The sequence below is a fragment of the Dinoponera quadriceps genome, unplaced genomic scaffold, assembly GCF_001313825.1.
Source record: "Dinoponera quadriceps isolate SergipeBrazil2010 unplaced genomic scaffold, ASM131382v1 scaffold1169, whole genome shotgun sequence".
Classification (NCBI taxonomy): Eukaryota; Metazoa; Arthropoda; class Insecta; order Hymenoptera; family Formicidae; genus Dinoponera; species Dinoponera quadriceps.
Genome location: NW_014555522.1, coordinates 828714 through 848512, shown reverse-complemented (window position 1 = coordinate 848512; position 19799 = coordinate 828714). Strand labels below are relative to the sequence as shown.

Genomic DNA, 19799 nt, shown 5'->3' with positions numbered 1-19799 from the left:
TGCTAACATGCCGGTCGATTATTTCTGTGATTTTATCGACATTTTCGACGACGGGCCTACCTGTGCGAGGTGCATCTTTAACATCAAAAATACCTGAACGGAATCGACGAAACCAAAATTGCACGTAATTGGCTGTTACAGTATCGACACCATAAACACCATTCACAATTACAGCCACCTGGCTTAAATTTTCGCCTTTATCAAAAAAAAAATTGTAAAATGTACCGAATTTTCTCTTTGTTGACTTCCATTTTTAACACCCTGTAATTCACAACAGAATGGACTAAACAAAAAACAACAAAAGAATTTGTTTAGTGCGAAATGTCACCTTTCTAACGAGCAGAAATCTGAAATTGTTTGATCGATACTTTACGAGATATCGATCACTACAGCCATCTACCGAAAAAATAATGGATTTCTTTTTCCCCAACCTAATATTTCTGAAACTACTATATATACACGTATTATTTCTATTAAACACAATTTAAACATTATTTTTTTTAATTAAACAAATCTAATTTTAGTAATTATATTTATTAAAATTAGATAAATTTTTTTTCCAGTGCAGGAACACGTTAATAATCACTCACGATTCTGTGCATTCTTTTCTACTACGGACTTTATTATTCTCCTTTGTCTAATTATATCCCTGTTAAACGTTTCTCTTCTGTTCTTAAAGGTATTTAGACGGTATAATGGGTACATGGGAAAACTTATTCTATACTCGAAAGATGCACAGCCCGCTTTGCCGTTCTTGAAGTTCTGCTGAGAGGTGCGGCTCTCGGACTAGGATTTGATATTCGTATTGTTAATACCCTTACATCAGAGCATCTCAAAGAAGAATTCGTCAAGATAAAGAATATCTATAAAATATTATTATTATTATATTTTCTTACTGAAAGCGGACAACATGTGTTTTATAAACATTTGTACAGCTATCATGGAAAATTTCTGCAAAAGTTCGGGTAGCTCTGTCAGAGTTGTTAATTCGAACTCGCATGATTTCCTGTTTCTATTTTATTTTAACTTTTATCTCGCAGATAAATTCGCAACACATCATTCCAACTTTCGTAGACAGTGATTTTGTGCTATGGGATAAGAGAACCGTGACTATAACGAATATTGTTTCAAAAATTTTCAGCACGCAATTGTGCGTTACTTGTGCTACAAATACGCCAAACATGACGCTTTGTATCAGGTAGATCCTCAAAAGCTAGCTTTGGCTGATCAACATCTCCACTTTGATTGCGAAATGCTCTTCAATGTGCTGAGAAGCATATTTGTGGGTATCCCTTTTTCAGATACACATGATAATGCACGATTATCATTATAATTCTCGCAGATTATTGAACATTCTTTCGTGCAACTCTATTTGCTTTATTCTCTTAATAATAGTTTTTGCTATCTTTCAGTGTTTGCAAAGCTGTTTCCATAATTACGATCCTACTGTTTATCTCAGGTAACTGTTGTATAAATTTTACTTACGTGTTTTCCCAATTTGTAGAGACTGATAATGTATACGGACGCAACAGAAGTCCCACAGGAGCAGATCTATCTCGTCTCGAAAAATTTCGACCTTTTAAATATATTTCTAGATAAAAAAAATATGGTTGGCCGATGATAATTATACAATTTCCGATACCAGTTACGTCACCTTTGTTATCTCTGTCACTGTGAGTATCTCATTTAATTTCGTAAGAGCAACACGAAACAAACAAAATGCTTCAGAATATGCATTGTGCTCATTGTTAACATTTATTTCAAAGTGGTTACTATCGTTAGACTCGTGTCCGAATGTAATTTATCCTATAAAATTCTCGGAGTACATCGAGACTTTTCAAGATATCGTAAAGACGTATTTGAGATAATAGGACGTTTAAAGGATGTTTCTGAAATATTTCTTAAACATATATGTTATGTAGATTACGGCATACTATAGCTACTGTAATATATTCTATATTTAAGTATTATTATGTGCTGCCCATTTTCTATATGCCATTTTATGCAGCTCCTTGTTTCCTGGAATATTAAACCCAGGAAATTACATTCGGACACAAGTCTAACGATAGTAATCACTTTGAAATAAATGTTAACAATGAGCACGTGCATATTCTGAAGCGTTTTGCTTGTTTCGTGTCGCTCTTACGAAATATATATATATTCATATATGACGATATATGATTTTATATAATTATATATAATTATATATAATCATTTTCTCCAGGGTAGTTATTTAATAGTGTTTATATTTCCATTTTGTTAAAAGAAAGTGCTGTACTATTTCAAAATAAAAGTTTATCTGACCTATCGTTTTAAGTTTATATTACAACTCCAATTTGTTGATGAAAACAATAGCGACTCATAGCGAAGATTTTGGAATTAAGAAAAAAGTAACTTTCTCGGCGGCGTCGCTAGATGGTGCCAGACAACTCGTTAGTTCTGTTTAGATGGATCTAGTAGATCCCTTATTACTCCTAAGTGTAGTTCCAAAATCTCCGCTACAAGTCACTACTGTTTATAACGAAGAATCGAACTCATGATATAACTTTTCCATAATAGATAGATTTCTTATTTCTAGATGAAAAGACGAACTTTTCACTTCCAAATAATATGACCTAACGCTAAATCAAAAGACTTCTTTATCTTCAAATAACATGGTTCAAATCAAATAATTTTTTAATTTCTATTGAATGAATTTCAACGACGGACTAGATAAATTTTTATTTTCCAATAGCACAATCGAACAATGATCAGATAAAGGTGTATATTTACTTGCTAATGAAGAATAAAAATTCCTTGGCCTAATAATGAAATGCGAAAGTTTATCAAGTAACCTTTTAATTGCTTAATATGTGGTTTCCGGGTCCTTCCTTCCTATATGTGGTTAGTGTCGCGTCCCCTATAAATTTTTTCCGACGTTTCGTGAACATACCAATTCACTTTTTTAGGAAAGCGATTTGAAAGTCAATAATTTTCGAATTAACGATTTAACGAGTCAATTAAATATATCTGATGATTTATACATATATAATTAAAACATATATAATTAAAAATAAAAAAACATATATAATTAAAAAATAAAGACTATAATATAAAACAAGCTTCGAGGTCAAAATAGAAGGCTTATTAATAAAATTCATGGATTTGGAATTATATAAAAAATTGACGACATAAAAGAATTAATTGAATATAAAAATATTGGGAGATAATAAAAAAAAGTGGAGAAAAATTGAACATTGATATATCTCCGTCATTGCCTACCTTTACTATAAAAGAAACAATTTTTGCAAAATCATCATGGTGAATCTACGGATATGCGGGATACAATATGTAAGATACACAATGATTTTACGGAGGAAGGGACATATATACACACACACACGCGCGCAGAATCATTGAATTAATATCTGATACAGGGCGTTACCGTACAGATACGCGGCAATATATCGTGTAATTAGATAGATTTTAAATAGATTATCAATTAGCACTTCTATCTCGTTGTCACTTTATTCGTTATATCCCTCCCGTTAAAACAGCAGGCTGCCGTTATTTTCGAAGTAATTTCTCAGCCGAATAAACCGCGGACGAGATTACCGGTGCGCGCGATGACGTGTTATAAAATTGCGCGCCGAATAATAACACGCGCCGTTCGTTATCAACGACAGCCTGTAACGCCGCTACTTGTAAAATAATAATTACTACACCGCGTCACATCCAGGCTTGCATCGTGCAACAGCCGTGGCGCAGTGGATCAAATCATTCGGCAGGAACTTCGGACGCGCAACTTTCGACGATGCAATTCGCCCGTAGTTCGAAAGCATGCGGGAACAAGCCCGCGCGAAAAAAAAAGAACCCGATATTTTAGTAAACGGATGGCATCTGTATGAAACAGATTATCAGAAAACATCTCGTTGCTCGATATGAAAAATATTTCATCAGACGTGTATGAAAAACCATTCGTGTGCCTTAATAATCACCCACCGGACACGTGGTTTCCCGGAAGTGCACTGATAAGTTGTGCGTCACGCTGATTAAGGCCTCCTCCCTTTATAACTCTAACGATACTGCGACGCTACGGCATGGTTCTCAAGGTGTGCCATAGCTACGGTAAGTACGCTTGATCAAGAGAGCCGGATGCGCTATATTCCGGAATATCTTCGATTATGCACAGCGCTCCTTTACGTAATTGTGTTTGTCCCGTCGATGTGTTTTGTCATAATTGCCAGGCGATGCGCGGAGAAGAAGAAGAAAAAGAAGGCTGCACGCTCGCGTGTATCGAGCGTATTTTCTCTAATTTCTGATATTTCGCCTGACAATCGAATCGTTAGATTGCACCTCGCGTCGCGCAAAAGTCTCGCGAGACGCGAAATCGCGCGAACTACATCAACACGCACGGAAGTTCGAACGAGTGTGTGTGAATTAATCGCCACTTAAGAGGACTCAACATCGTTGTCATTTGTTATTACGGGAGTTCAAATAGTGTATCGGAGAGCGATAATGTTAGGGTATTCCAGTATAATCTTCCAGAGTAATTATCAACATTGAATTATACGCCGCGTCACGTCGCGACCGAGACCCGTTTCGATTCGTTTCATTTTTTGCTTCTTCTGTTTTTCTTTATTCTTGTCAGGTTCTCGTCTTATGCGTTTTTGCGGCGCACAATAGTGGGTCTCGGCTGCAATTTGCACGAATTAATACCTCATATCCACTGGTTTTCCTGCTTAGCGCTCGTTATTACATTTTCTCCCAAGGAACGGACGGAGGTCTGACCGTCGCGCGTAACAGTTTCCTGACAAGGCAGCAGTACGGGCGTGTAGTGCGTTTTGCTACAAAAGGCACGACATGCACGAAATTTTCCATGAGGAAAAGAACGTATATCGCGAAATATTTCCGTGATAAATGCGACGACAACGAAACGATGCGTGTACGTTTCAGAGATAATATGCACATTAAAAACGTACTGCGTCAGTGTAGAAAAGAAAAAATTAAGAAAAAAAAGTCACTAACTGAGTGCGAATCTTGTATCGCTCTTGTGCCGACTCTTGCTCTCAGCAAGGTTACGTTTGCTCAATGACTAATTTCTTTTTCCTTTCATTTTTCTTCTCCAACAGACTTGCACAATCTTCGGGGTTTCTTTAGAACGTTAGAGTCCGTTCTGTCGCAATGACGTAAAATGAAGATAATGGGACAAGTTGATTGTTCCGTCGCAGTTACTGTTTCGTTACTTAATGTCGGTCGGACTGGCATTCAATCGTTCCCGGATCAAGCTGGAAAGAATTCGGAAAAGGACTCGCTCGATCTCGAACACGCGGACACATGAGCGTTCCTTTTCCTCGTGATCTCACATTCGCCGCACGGATTAGCGGACGTTTCACTCCATCCGTTACGTCGTTCCCGAAGAGCGCGAAAGGCAAGAATCCGATCGGAAAGTTTGCTTCTCCATTAATCCTCGCAAATCCATCGAACTTGAAGGACCAACGGAGAATCTCTAAATATAGCACTACGGAAGCCTGTATTGATGTTACAAATGGTTACTAACTACCGTGTCCTTTATCACGTTGATTCTCCATCATGTTGATCCTCCTCCATTACGTTGACTTTCTTAAAGAGAAAGACTTATTCCCGAATTATTTAATATTCTGTGCCCGGTTTAATCTTTATTCTTAACTTCAATAAACAATAAACATTAGTTGTGTAATTTACTTAGAATAGAAAATAGGTAGAAGTACGTAGAAGATAAGCAAATATTACGTAGCCCACAATAACGATTAGTTAGCCCACAGTAACGATGGGTGAAGAAAATAATGTTTATTTGAACACCATGCGAACTCGATACGCTTTTACTACCGCGAACTACCGCGTTCCGCGAAATCTCCTCTCGTGTAATACGCAAGTACATCTCTATGCGGCTTCGCGCCAACGAATTTTGTTTACGCGCCGTCATATTTCCTTTTCCAATTGCGCTCGTAATCGGCCAAGCGCGAAGGATCGATGTCCGCTATCGCGTCCCACGCTATTGATCTACGCTTCCCGATAAAATTCACATTCGCATCGTCCGTGGTCTCTCTTTCTCTCTCTCTCCCTCTCTCGCCAGCGTCTCTCCGCTTTATAGCCATGCCCTTTTAAATCACGAACAGCGGTATTAACGAATACCCATAAATCTGCATATCGCGAGACGCTCGGACGTCTAATGCGCACTCGATAACATTCGTATCGGATATTCTTGGATTTCTCTCGTCAAGTCGTGACTTCATCGCCATGAGAAACTCCTTCGTCTCGCGAGGACTAATCATCGAGAGACGCGAGGGTGCATGATTTATGGCCGATGGACCAAAAATTAATAAAATTAAGCTGAGAAGGAACGATAATCACACATTGTCATCAAGCGATATTTTGAAATATAGACTGCACTTATGTACCTTATAAACGCATAATATTATTTAATATTAAGTAATATTTCTGGAATATTAATAGACGGCTATATGTCCACTCCTAATAATATTTAAAAAATAATATTATTTAATATTATTGTAATATTACATATTTTTTAAATATTCAATTCTATATATATATATATATATATATATATATATTAGGTGCTTGACTTAATTCTCGCTTTTTGCTACAAAAACTCATATTTATTTCAAAAGAACGGTACATCTTTATTTCAAAAGAACGGTGTATCTTATTCCACGCATTATTCTTCGGAAGTTACAACCTTTCCCCACTTTTCGGATAACACCTGAATTCCGTGGTAGAAAAATTCAGGTTCTTTCGAGACGATCCAGTCATTGGGCCATTTTTTTATATCTTTGAAAAAACTAAAGTGCTATTCAAAAAAGCTATGCTGCATCAACCGAAACAAATAATCTGAAGCAGCAACGTCTGGTGAATAGGACGGGTAGAGTAAAACATCCCATCTAAGTTCCTCCAAGATTTCCTTCACTGGTGTTGCAACATGTCGTCTAGCATTGTCATCGAGACGAATAATTTTATCGTGTCTTTTGGCGTATTGCGGGCGTTTTTCTTTGAGTGCTCGATTTAAATTGGGTAATTATTGTCGGTAGCGTTCAGCATTGATGGTCCGAATCGATTGCAGCAGCTCATAATACACTACACCGACTTGATCCCACCAAATGCAGAGCATGACCTTCTTTCCATGAATACCCTGTTTTGGCGTTGATGTTGATGGTTCGCCGGGACGCACCCATGATTTCTTGCGCTTAAGATTGTAACGAATCCATTGTTCATTGCCAGTCACAATTTGATGCACAAACGACTTCCGTTTTTGTCTTTGAAACAGCAATTCATAAGTAGTTAAACGTTTCGCAATGTCTCTTTCTCTCAATTCATGTGGGATCCAGTTTCCTAGCTTCTGGATCATTCCCATTACTTTTAAACGTTTTGCTAACGGACTCGACATTTAGTGTTTCCGACAACTCTTTGAACTTCTGATATGAATCTTCTTCCGGTAAAACCTCCATCTTCAAACTTTTTCGGCTTATCAGGGCGTTTTTTGTCATTCACGTCAAAATCGTCTTTAATTCGTCTAAACCAAACTCTGCAAGTTGTTTCAGATAGAGCATGCTCCCCATGAGTCTCCACTAGCAAACGATGAATTTCAGCTGCAGATTTCTTGAGATGAAAGCAGAATAGTAATGCTTCTTGCAAATTCTCTTTTTTCGCACGAAACCTGACATCTTCAATACAATAAAAAATTGTGTTCTTTGCAAAATGATCTAATGTCACACATTAATTATTAAAGCCTATTGATAATACTTTCATATACATCACTTTCGGCCATGTTGAAATAGCACAACTACTATTCGCTATTAGTCAATAACGAGAATTAATTCAAATATCTAATATATAATATATATAACTGTAATTTTTTATTTCAAATATATTGCAATATCAATTGTTTTATTATATAAATAAAGTCAAAAGAATTTTGTGTAAAAATACGTTTCATATTAAAACAATTATATACATATACATATATATATATATATTTTTTTTTTTATTTATATATATTTTTTTATATTATTTTTTTTTTTTAATATTCTAAGAACATTTTTATAATATGTCAAGAATTATGTGAAGTGGACATAAAATATTAGTAGAACATTCCCATAATATTAAAAATTATTACATAACATTCTTAGAATATTATAAGAATATCATTTTAATATTGAATAATATTCATATAATATAATATTCTACAAATATTATGCGCTTATAAGGTACAGTTGTGGACAGAAATTGTCTCATTTCATAGGCATAGAGATATCGGAAATTTCGAACTAGATGCATTAATGACATAATGACCACTGCTTTGGAGCATACTTGCTAGTTCACAAAATAATCAGCAGTCACAAATCAGCAATGCACAAATATTCAGAAATGATATTCCAAATTCGACAATTCCGATGTCACTATGCCTAAGGAATGGGACAACTTTTCTGTCTACGACTGTATGCAGCTCGCATATGTTGCAGTATGCGATAGTACATCTGACGCCACTGCGGAAGCACGTGAGAAGTCGGTTAATGAGATACCATTCACCGCGATTATTCGTCTTATCTTTGTAGTACCCGGCCGTGTACGCGTGTGAACGTTTGCGTAGGAATCTGGGTTCGCCTTGGGACGCGATCACGATCAAATCAGTTGCATCGACATTTGGTGCCGCGTAAAAAGCACAGTGAACAATATGAGTATGTTTATTGAATTACTTGAAACGCAGCTCTAACCCTTAATTCATCCCCGTATGCTCATTCTAATCGCATATCATGACGATTGAATCAGTTTGCCAAATGATGTTTTCCCGGAGAGCGACTCTAGTTGCACAAAATTATCTGAAATTCGAAATTCATATATGATTGCGCCGAGAATGAAAAAAAAACACAATCGCTAATGGACACGCGTATCTTTCGGTAAAACTTGCATATTTCGCGGGTCATTTCGTTCTTCCTCGCTGCTCGACACCGGTGCGATCGCCGAATCGTTAATAATGTGCAAAATAATTATTTATTCACATACGGTCGCAGTGCGTCGCCGCGCTGCACCGTAAATATTGCATTTCCTCGCGGCGACTATTACGGCGCAATAAATGGCGGTATCCCGATCACTCGATAAATTATGTTTGCGATGTACCCTAACAGCGTCATAATTAGCGTCATACCAATTTACACGTAAACAATTATTACGGCGGCGCGTAACTCGACAGACAGTCGAGGATCTCTGCTGCCGGAGCGCTTTTGCGGGCCCGCGCAAATATTGCGATGCTGACCGGTGTATGTAATGCATAGCGCATATTTAGCCGCAATTCTCATTTTCTGTGGAGTCCAATGCCGAAGCCCGGCGCGTCTCTTTCGGCTCCCTCGGCCCTCGCCAGACGGGTTTTTGTTTGTTTGCTTTCTTTTTTACCGCCGGCCCTATTTTTAGGTCTACCGCCCGATGTGCTCCGAAAACAGGTACGAGGTTCTTTCGTCTCTACCCTCTCTCTTTTCCGCTCCTCCTTTTTTTTTTAATAGACAGATAGGGCCCGATATTGTGTCTGTTTCGTGCGTTATACACTTTGGTCTAGCATTCTTAGCTCTCTGAAAGTTTGTGCTTCGTAGCCTCCGAGCATACCGTTATTTTAAAAGATATATCTGCATCTACAGCAAGCGAAATGACTTTATAATCGCTTTTCCGAGATTGCGAATTCGTATATATTCAACGCGAGCTTCTATCATTAGAGATATCTGGGAAACATATCAAACCGATTATGTCATAAATATTTAACAGTTTATTAAATCTTTTTTTTCAATAGCACGCAAGCGGAAGTTTAAATGTTAATGTGACACGAGTTTCGGATTCTTGCGTTTCCGCTTATAATTCTGTTTTCATCTAAGCAAAAACTTGAAGATAAGATATACTTGAAGCCCGGAGAAGCCTCTTACTATTTACCGGACTATCATTTCGAAAGGATCGTTCTTTCTACACGCTTGGAGGTAAGTGCGTAATGCTGCAAAACCATGCGGCGTTGATGACGAACATCCCGTAGACGATAGCATAGTCTTGTGTGTGAACAATCGATATGTGAAACAATTGTTCTTGGCATCGTGATAAAAAAAAAGTAGACAGAGAGAAGTAGAAAGAGAGAAGGAGGAAGGAGAAAAAGAAGAAGAGAGAACGAGAGCTGTATCGCGTTACATTCGCGCGATTACTACGTGATAGCGAGGAAATCTATACACTGAGAAATCCATTTAGTTGAATCAACTAAATTCTTGTTTGACTATGGGCAAACAAATTTTTTGACTATAAGAACTAAGGTTTAGTTCTCCGAATCAAAGGTTTGGTTCTTTGCAACCTCCGAAACTTCCGAGAACCAAACCTTTCGTTCAGAGAACTAAACCTTATAATGAAAAAATTTGCTTGCTCAGTCAAACAAGAATTTAGTTGATTCAATTAAATGAGTTCTCAGTGTACGAGCTCATTTTTTGCGTAATGTTTCCAATAATATCTTTGAGATACAGGGTGCGGCGAAAGGTATGTCCTCATTTTGGAGAGCAAATCAATAAAATACTATTAAATGTAGAGGATTGGAAATTTTTTTATTACCTTTAGTACTTCAAACAGTTTTTTTACATTAACGTTTAAAAACGATATCTGCAAGATGGCGGCCTCCAGTAGCAATGCACTGATGTAGCCGATTTTGGAAGCTTCGGGCTGCGTTTTGGCACATCTGAATCGGAATGGCGTTCACACCTCTTCGATGATTCTCCTTTTCAGTTCTTGTAGGGTATGGGGACGATGCTTGAAGACTCATGGAATTGCCTTGGGTTGGTGTCAGCCCAGTACCGAAAGTTCTGCTTGTTAACATCACCAGAGAGGTGGAAATGGGCCTCGTCAGTGCTCCAGAAAGTTGACGTTGCAGGGATTCGGTTGAGCATTTCTTGACAAAGATTGACACGGTTTACAAAATCATCGTGTTTCAGTTCTTGCACAAGCATGATCTTGTACGGGTGGAAAAACAATTCTTCGTGCAAAATTCTCCGGACAGAACGATCCGACAAACCCAGTGCAACTGCATGCCTCCGAGCAGAGCGCCTAGGCGAACGTTCCACTGATACCCTCACTAACTGCACGTTCTCTGGTGTTGTTGCAGTTCTGGGTCTTCCAACTGCATGAGTTCTTACTGTGGATCCGGTTTCTTCCAATGAAGAAACCCAACGTTTGATTGTTTTTCCATCAGGTACGGAAACATGGCGCGGAATATGGAATCGCAAGCGCATTGCTCTCTGCGTCGCAATGACTGAACGGCCATTTTCCAAAAAAGAGCGCACAGCGAATCCACGATGTTCTCCAGTCCAAATCATGATGTTAACTGAAAACGGTTGAGAACAACCTTCCTAATGAGACCCTGCCCAACAACCTACTCACGCCATCTGGTGAGCAACGGATTTTTCAAACTCGGGCAAACCTTTCGCCGCACCCTGTACTTCACGAATTAATTCATTATTGATGTTACGTAATTTGACATGTCTATATATCGTGCAATGTCCGCGAGAATATTCGGACGTTCATTTATCGCGTAAGATAACATTTGTGCCTATCGCTGTTAGTCGATGCAAATTGCACGATTAAAACGATTTTTTAGAAGGATGCGTTGATAGTAAAAGTTATTTCCGGACGACGGACGCTTAATGCTTCATTTCATTACAACTCGCATTGCGCTTCATCGCTGCGCTCTAATACGCGTCGATAAATCACGCGCCGGGCGATGGATTTAAATGCTAAATCATCGCTAATGAAAACCAGCCTGTCAATGGAAATCGCTTTCGTTGTCATAGCGCCTACGGGTGAGGTCAACCGATCGACCTCACCGGCGATTATTCATGATTGTTTGGTAAGTAGATCAAGCGACCATTCCTCGGCGTGTTGTCTTCCCGTGGCGTGTTGTCTTCCCCGTGAAATTGGATAGTCGTCCGGCTCATTAGATAAGTTTGAGAAACCGACGCGCCGCTAGTCGAGCTAGCTTTAAGACCACGATCGCTATAAGTTATTTGTTTTATCGCGCTCAACGTTCTGATCTATTTATAGTTTAAACGAGATAAATTGATACCGCGGTGCAAAGAGCGGTGTCCAGTGCGCGGCTCAATCGGAATGTAGAATTCGCCAACCCTTTTCTCGCGCTAATTCCCAATTTTCCGCGCGATTCCGCGCACATATCCGCGTACATCCGAAAACCCCAGCGATTTNCCCCCCCCCTCTCGCTCTCTCTCTTTTCTCGAGAATAATCACATTATCGTCGCGGGATCAATGTGAAATTTTCGCATGTGCACATTTTCGTCAGGTACGTTCCACGTGTTTCTTCCGCCGGCGTGGTACCTTCGGTCAGCGATTAACGTAACCGGCGAGACTGGCGCTCGTGGAATCATTTCCTTTCCGTTTTCGAAAACTTCCGCGACATTTCGCGTTGCGATGTTGCGTCGATCAATCGATCGGCCACCGGATCGAGATATGATTCATAAGCGCGCGCGATCGCACACGCTCGCACGCTCGCGTGTATCGGCTTATGCATCACGCACACCACATAGACGAGACAGTGTGTAGCACCTCGAAGGTCCACGTGGTCATGGATCACAGTGGTGGCAACAGTCGTGCCTCGTCGTTCAAGTGTGCAAGAACGCCGGTCTTCATCATCTCCGCTGGCCGTTGTCGGGAGAGGAGAGCAGTCGCGAAAAAACGCGAAATAAGAAGAAGTAAAGGGGAAGGAGAAGGAAGAAGAAGAAGCGGACAAGCAGAAGAAGAAGAGGGCAAGCCGGGACAAGCTCGCTTTCGTTTGCTGATTTCGCGCGCTGACCGCAATCGGCGATTCCCCGCTCACATAGAGCACACGTCTCGAGCGTGTGCTGACCGCGAATTCGTTCTTCGGTGCACTATCTTCGAGGTGCGCGATGTGCGGGAGAGTCTGCGAGGACCACGGAATCGATCGCTGATCTTTGTGCGACTCGTACTGTTGCGTCTCTACCGCGGCGTCGCGATTTCCGCGCGTTTCGACAAAGCCGACGCGCTTGGTTCGACTTCGCATATAAACTTTATCTGCGGCCACGAGAAAGGTCGGAGTGTATCAGTCGTGACAAGTTTGTGAGTATGATCGAGTCATAAGCTGAGGTTGTAAGCCTCTATTGATCTCGCGCATGTCGCGAGATAAGCGGAATGACAGATAAAAGAGATAATTATTGACGTTTGTATGCACGGACGCGGTGATTTGTTGTCTCTCTGAGACATCTCATGAGATACGCAATTATCCGTCGGGATAAATTAATATTTTGTCTCATTCTGTATAGTTATGGTCAATACTGCTTTTTTCCTCTTACGTGAACGATAAATATACGAGCGCTCATAGTGTTTACAGTTGCGATCTCGATAGTTGAGATAATACATTCGCTCGCTCAAGATTTCTTCATATAGTGTTTTATTATTATGTTACGTTGTTTTAATGTATCCGGCTATAAACAGTGCAAGAATATATGCTATTTCCAAGAATAATAAGGAATACAGGTTTTTACGATCATAATCAATCGGCAATAGAATCGCTTTGGAAGGCTGAAACGTGATCGGATCTCTGAAAAACTTTATATTTCCCAAGACGAGGCAAGAAGATGTATCTCGCTTATTTGTCGGTCAATCGGTCATATGGATTAATCGTTGCGCGTCACTGAGGAATCCTCCGATTCAATAACGCGGGTATCCACAGCTGCAGTCGTCGTTTCTAACGATTCTCCCTTCGAAATGTTTCCGAAGGGCCTAACATAATCTACGCACTGTACATTCCTATCGCCCGCCTCTTTGTTCTCCCTCGGAAACCAGTAAGAAGGGTTAGTCCCCTCGCTGAGTAGGTATACAACTCTCAAATTCCTCCCTTCATCGGACTTCCTCGCGTCTTCACGACGGGCGGCCAGAATGAATGATAAAGAACGCGGCCGGCGCGTTTTACGGCGAGTCGCTACGCGTTGGAAATTCCAGCATCTCTGTCCAAACTCGACCCGCCGTCGTGAGACGATCTTGGGAAACTTGCTCGACCAGCTGCCGGGGCTGCTGCTGCGATCTCGCGCCGAGGTTTCTGAGAAAAGCGAAATGATGCGCTTCTCCGTCGTCATTTGACGCGGTCTCCGCGCGGCCCTGAACTTCCCACCTGGTGTGGCTTTCGCCATTCACGCGTTGTATACGATGCAACAGAACTCGACTCATACCTGAATTCGCACCTGTTAAGTGTGTGCATGTGTGTGTGTGTGTGTGCGTCCGTACACCACTCACACGACGGTATCGCAATGGACTATCAATGACACCTCGAGTACTCATTCATTCTTACCCATGTGCGGTCCTCGCTAGACTATTTTCTTATTTAATTTCTAAATTGATTGATGTCGCCACGCACTCGTCGCCCTCTCTCTCTCTCTCCCTTTTTCTCTCTCTCTCTTTTATTCTTTTTCTCGCTCGAGTTATCTAACTTGCATTTTTCTCGACGATCTTTAATCCTTGTTCCTTTGCTCCGGCGTACTCACAGGAGATTCTGTTCAAGTGTTTGTCGTGTTCCGTACCTTCATTATTCATTCCTTGATTTCGCATCTCTCGTGTTTATCAAGAGATTCATTCTTTCCGCGCTCTCAAGAGATAAATCTCGAGTTGCTAAAAGAAAGAGAACATACAGTTTGTTTTATAGCGTCTGTGTCATGCGCGTATGTTTAAACTTTGATGGCGAATATTCGCGAACATGGACTGTTGTTTATACGTTCCTGAAGGATTTCATTTCGAATCACTTCTTGATACGATCAATTCTCACGACTGCTTCATTTGCAATCCTACAATCTTATAAACTTATGGATATTACATTTTTTATTTTGTAGCAAACGGTTTATAGCACACGGAAGCATGATTTGACATTATTTTACGCGGATCGTATTTAAATTTTTTAACTTACAACCGTAATTACATAATTCATACCGCATACGTAAGTTCGTACACAGAAAAAGTATTATTGAATATTCCTAATACTTTTTTTCCAGAAAATATATTGCTTAACCTGTTAAGCGAACATAAATGTTTTGTAATCTTACGAAGATGTAAAATTTATCGCAATTGGCGACGATTTAACAAGTAATAAATAAGTTCTAAATACGCTCTCGGTAGCGATGTACATGGTTTTAGCATCGTCGAAACTTATGCAAAAGCATAGATATTGCATTTAAAATCGCTCGGTCCTTGTTTGTTACGACCAATCGTGTTGTAATCCCCCTCATGTTTGCGTAATTCCTCTGGATGTGTTATTTGCAATTTATATGCATTTGCGTGAATGCAAAATTTCGCACGAGATCTTCCAAAAATAAAACCTTATATCTCGAGGGTTATGGCGTTGAAATTCACCTGAAAATGAGAGGTGTTAATTAATTGTCTACTTGTCGATAACGTCGTAAAAATGGCAACGGAACAGGCTTACTTACGATTGTATTGCTATATACGATGTCGGCGGCCTTGAATTCTGAACTTTGGGCTCGAAACTTATGTATCTTCGACAGTACTTTGAGTACACATGTACTTATAACTGACAATGTTTGAACAATCTAATGGTCTACCAAAATGAAAACTACGGCAATTTTTCTCTTCAAGAGAGAGAAAGAGAAAGAGAGAGAGAGAGAGAGAAAGAGAGAGAGAGAGAGAGAGAAAGAGAGAGATAGAGAATCATTTCGACATGTCAAAATTAAAACTGACATTTCCATTGCGATTGATTCTTGTTCTTTTTCATGAAATATAAAGCCTATTTCAATTTAAAGAAGCGTACACTTCTTCTAACAGAAAGATGATATTCATGTTTATATACAGATTCAACGTTTATATAATTTCGTTACAAGGCAGTCCATCATTCGTCAATAAGTCGGTAGCTTATGAAACATACATAGATTTTCTTGCGTCGTGTTTCGCAACTGTGTCGCGACGGTGGTCATTGTCATGTATAATAATTACGTGCCAACGACACCGGCATATTCGGACATTGCACGTCGTGCCTCACATATTGATAAACGGGCCCCGGGGATTTTCACCTGGAAAACGCGAGAAGAAACGAATAACGATGCACCGTGAGCTTCGTGACGAAGCTCATTGTCGCGATTTCACTCGTTCTTGTTTAATTTTACAGGAAAATTATTTCTGAATTAATCGTAATTACGGGCGCGCGTGTCGTTTCGGAGGTCTCGCGACCTCGTTAGTACAATAAATTATCATCACCATTTGTTAGTTGTTTAATTTCATCAATTTTGTAATTGTTACGCGTCGCACAATGGAAACAACACGCGAGAAAAATATTAGTGAAGATATTATTCTCCATCGAGGCAGTGTCGGTACATAAAAAACAACAACAAAAAAACGAAACAAGAAAGAAAAGAAGAAACGCGCACTTAATGATTCTTCCGCATTCAATCTTCTTAAGTTTTTTGCGCTTGTGCATAAAGAGATAAACCGCATTGGTTTTCCCGTTTGAGTTGTTTTCCCGTCAGGGCCAAATATTTATATATAGACTGAATTTACCCGAACGCGTGTAAAAGTAGACATCGTCAAGTCCACGCGTGAACGCGGCGATTGTTACCGGGTGCTTTCGGACAATACGGCCATAGCCACGACTCGCATAACTGCACACCGATCCAGTGAAAGTACACGTTGTTCGCGGAGTGTTAATAAACGAAGCTCTCTGGGCGTGCAGGCCGGAATGCCACCTTTTTTGTTCGACTTTCCGCGCAACCAGAAGTCCGGTCCCGCCGGCGACGTGAACGATAAATAACGGGCTCGTAATTCATGGTCATCGAATAAAATTCGGAAGAAGTTTGATCTGACAGTTACCGCGACGATCTTTTCAGCGGTCGACGACGATCATGCTAATTAATATTTATTTACCAACGTCCGGAGGCGCGTTAATTGCCGAATTGCTAATTGAAGAATGATGGAATTTGCAGTTTCCGCTGTGATTCGTATTCAAGTTACTAATTCTTTTTCAAATAGAAAAATACATTTAGTCGACAAGACACGATTCTTACACGTTATAACACGTAAAGTAATTATAACGCAAATAATAATAATATGATTGCAAGCGCGTCAGAAATAATTCAGATAAATTCTCTCGGCGGTGATCCCCTTCTAAGTGAACTTCGATGAGCTCGAGATCGACTTTCGAAAGTTTTAATGAGATTGGTTACAATTGGTTACACTTTTACGAACTTTTACTCACCACTTTGCTCTTTACATAGAAGAGACTCACTTTTTAACGCGCTATAGGACACGATTACGGGAAGCAGACTGATTCGCGTGCAGGAAGCGCGCGATTTCCGGAGCAACGGACAGCGTTATTTGGATTTTATTGATTATGTATGTTCGTCGAGTTCTCTCGTTCGACCATCGGATCTTGCCGCGAAGCGGTCTCTCGCGAAATGTGGTTTTTCCACGTTTGTGTTCCATTAGCAGTAAAATATTATTACTAGCCGTATTCACGTGGAGGACTTGGCGTCGCCAAGTAGATATCCAGGACGATGACGCGCTTATATTTCGGTGTACCAATCGCGTTACATCCACGTAGAAGTCTTCGTAAGTGCAGTCACGTTGTCTACAATTATGCTAATGACAGACTCTCATCGCCGAGAGAGGATTTCCAAATCAATAATTACTACGAGTCTTCGTTATCTCACGAGACTCGTGTAATTGTATACAAACGACCGGTCATCATGTATTCTTCTAGAAATCAAGGTGGCCAACTATGAATGCTGATTAATTTGGAGGTCAAACGTTCAGGAAGCGAGCAAGTCTTTGAATGAAATTACGTTGTCAGATCGAATTTTCTGCAGTAGCTGAAACCACGCTATTATATCAACATTTCTATAGCTCTATGCCGAGCCACTTTAGTTTCGATCAACGCGTTTACGTAGGATATTTAATTATACGGCTTTTTTTAATAACGAGCAATAAATAGACACGTATTCACACATATGCCTCTCGGCTCACCTATATTCTATACTAATATTCTATACAGTTATAATTTGCCTCGGAAGAAGAATATTGACGCAGAACCTTTATTTCTGACGCACGCTTTATCCTTGCACGAGAATCGCGCTGCCCGGTTCACTGCTCCATATCTCCGTAATGCATCCTGTCGATGCAGCACGCGACAAGACAGTACGCATTTCCGGTTGCAGCTGCATCGACGGACACGCAAATTAGTCACGCTGTTGTGTTTGCTTTGGGTCTCGCGAGGCAAGCATTTTATTTTTGATATCGGCCGATAAGTAAGAATTTCTCCCGGTACAGCATATTTACACCGGATGTTTATCTCCGAGACACACATGCGTGCGCGAATTTCGCCCTCGTGTCCGCGCGAAGAATCGCACGACACGTTGCATTCCTCCGAAGTGGCGCTCGATCGATATTATCGACGAATCGAAACAATACAACATCGAATTTCCGCCGAGATTACACATGTTAGCGGCGTTTATGGAAAACTATCAATTACGCGCATTTTAAATACCGTTTGGTAACTGTCATTTATAGATTGTAGAGTCTGCGAATTGTACGGTGTCTCATGAAATCTTTTGGATTTTGGTCCTTCAGTGCATGTGCACTGAATGAAAATTATAACTTGAATCGTAGCTGTCGGTGCGCGTGTACCGAGAACAAAACGGTTAAAATTTAACTCATGGACTTACACGTAATTTATGTAGATTCGAATTCGTTTCAAAATGTTATCACAATCGCAACAAACATTCTTGTTTTTTTTACATAATTGAGTTTTTGCCACGCATAATCTCATATACGCTTTCAATAAATTATCAATATCGGCACTATAAAGCTCGATTTGCATAAATTCTTTTAACAACTATCTAGATATATAAGGTTTATAACAATTCTTACATGCAACGTCGAGAACGGGATATCCAAAAATCACGTCTCTTCCACTAAATTATAGACATAATATACATACGTGCGTGTTTTATTTTTATTTTCGTTATTGTATGAAACATTTTTATGAATTTCTTTGTATCGCATCTTTCGCGAGTTTCAAGTAAACTACCTCCCCTCTACTGCTTTCTCGTGTCTATTCCAAGTAATATTAAGCATACCGGCTCTGTTCGCCAGCGCAAAATCATCTCGCATCTTTTAGGAGGAATTTGTGATATAGCATCGTGCTTGATATCTGGTTAATGTTAAAAAGAGATGCTGGCTTTCCGAAAGTTCAACGCGTTAAATCCGTATTAAAACATAAAGATCCGCACAGTTAATCGTTCTCGAGTCGTACTTATATACAAACTTATAAAACAAACTATACGTCTACAATGAACAATTTTGTGTTAAAAACTGTCCGCTGCAATTTGGTGTTATTTTAATACAGAGGATATATTAAAAAAAAAAGTACACAAATATATAATGTTAAATTAAAACATTCATCTTATATTAAAGTAACAGAATTTCAGTGGGCCGTTAACATAAAATTGTTTGTTGTTTAATGTGTTTATATGTATTCATTACTAGTAAATTATCAAAGTCCAATGCGCGTCATCAGATCAATTGAATTCGCGTCACAAATATGTTATAAAAACGCAGTATAAAAAGTACATATATAATCTATCAGAGTCCTTGTTGGTACTGTAGACTTCAATATTATTTTACAATAACGCTGAATCATCTCGGAACGAGTTCGTTAATTTATCTGAAGAACGTGCAAATCTACTTGACAATCTTTCCACTTCGTTTAGATTGCGGCCACAAATTTTTCC

The 19799-nt window shown here is 39.7% G+C and overlaps 1 protein-coding gene and 1 pseudogene across 3 annotated transcripts in view; both read left to right on the top strand.

Annotated features, from left to right (window-relative positions):
- The first annotated feature begins 695 nt into the window (after nucleotides 1–695).
- Nucleotides 696–1868, top strand: LOC106744574 (annotated as a pseudogene).
- A 10740-nt stretch (nucleotides 1869–12608) lies between these two features.
- The window catches only part of LOC106744575 (ATP-binding cassette sub-family A member 13), a 44200-nt gene continuing 37009 nt past the window's right edge, over nucleotides 12609–19799 (top strand). For all 3 annotated transcript variants that reach the window (XM_014619471.1, XM_014619472.1, XM_014619470.1), the window contains exon 1: nucleotides 12609–13134. In XM_014619471.1, the coding sequence (XP_014474957.1) occupies nucleotides 12623–13134 (512 nt within the window). In that variant the 5' untranslated portion in view covers nucleotides 12609–12622. The remainder of the gene's footprint in view (nucleotides 13135–19799) is intronic.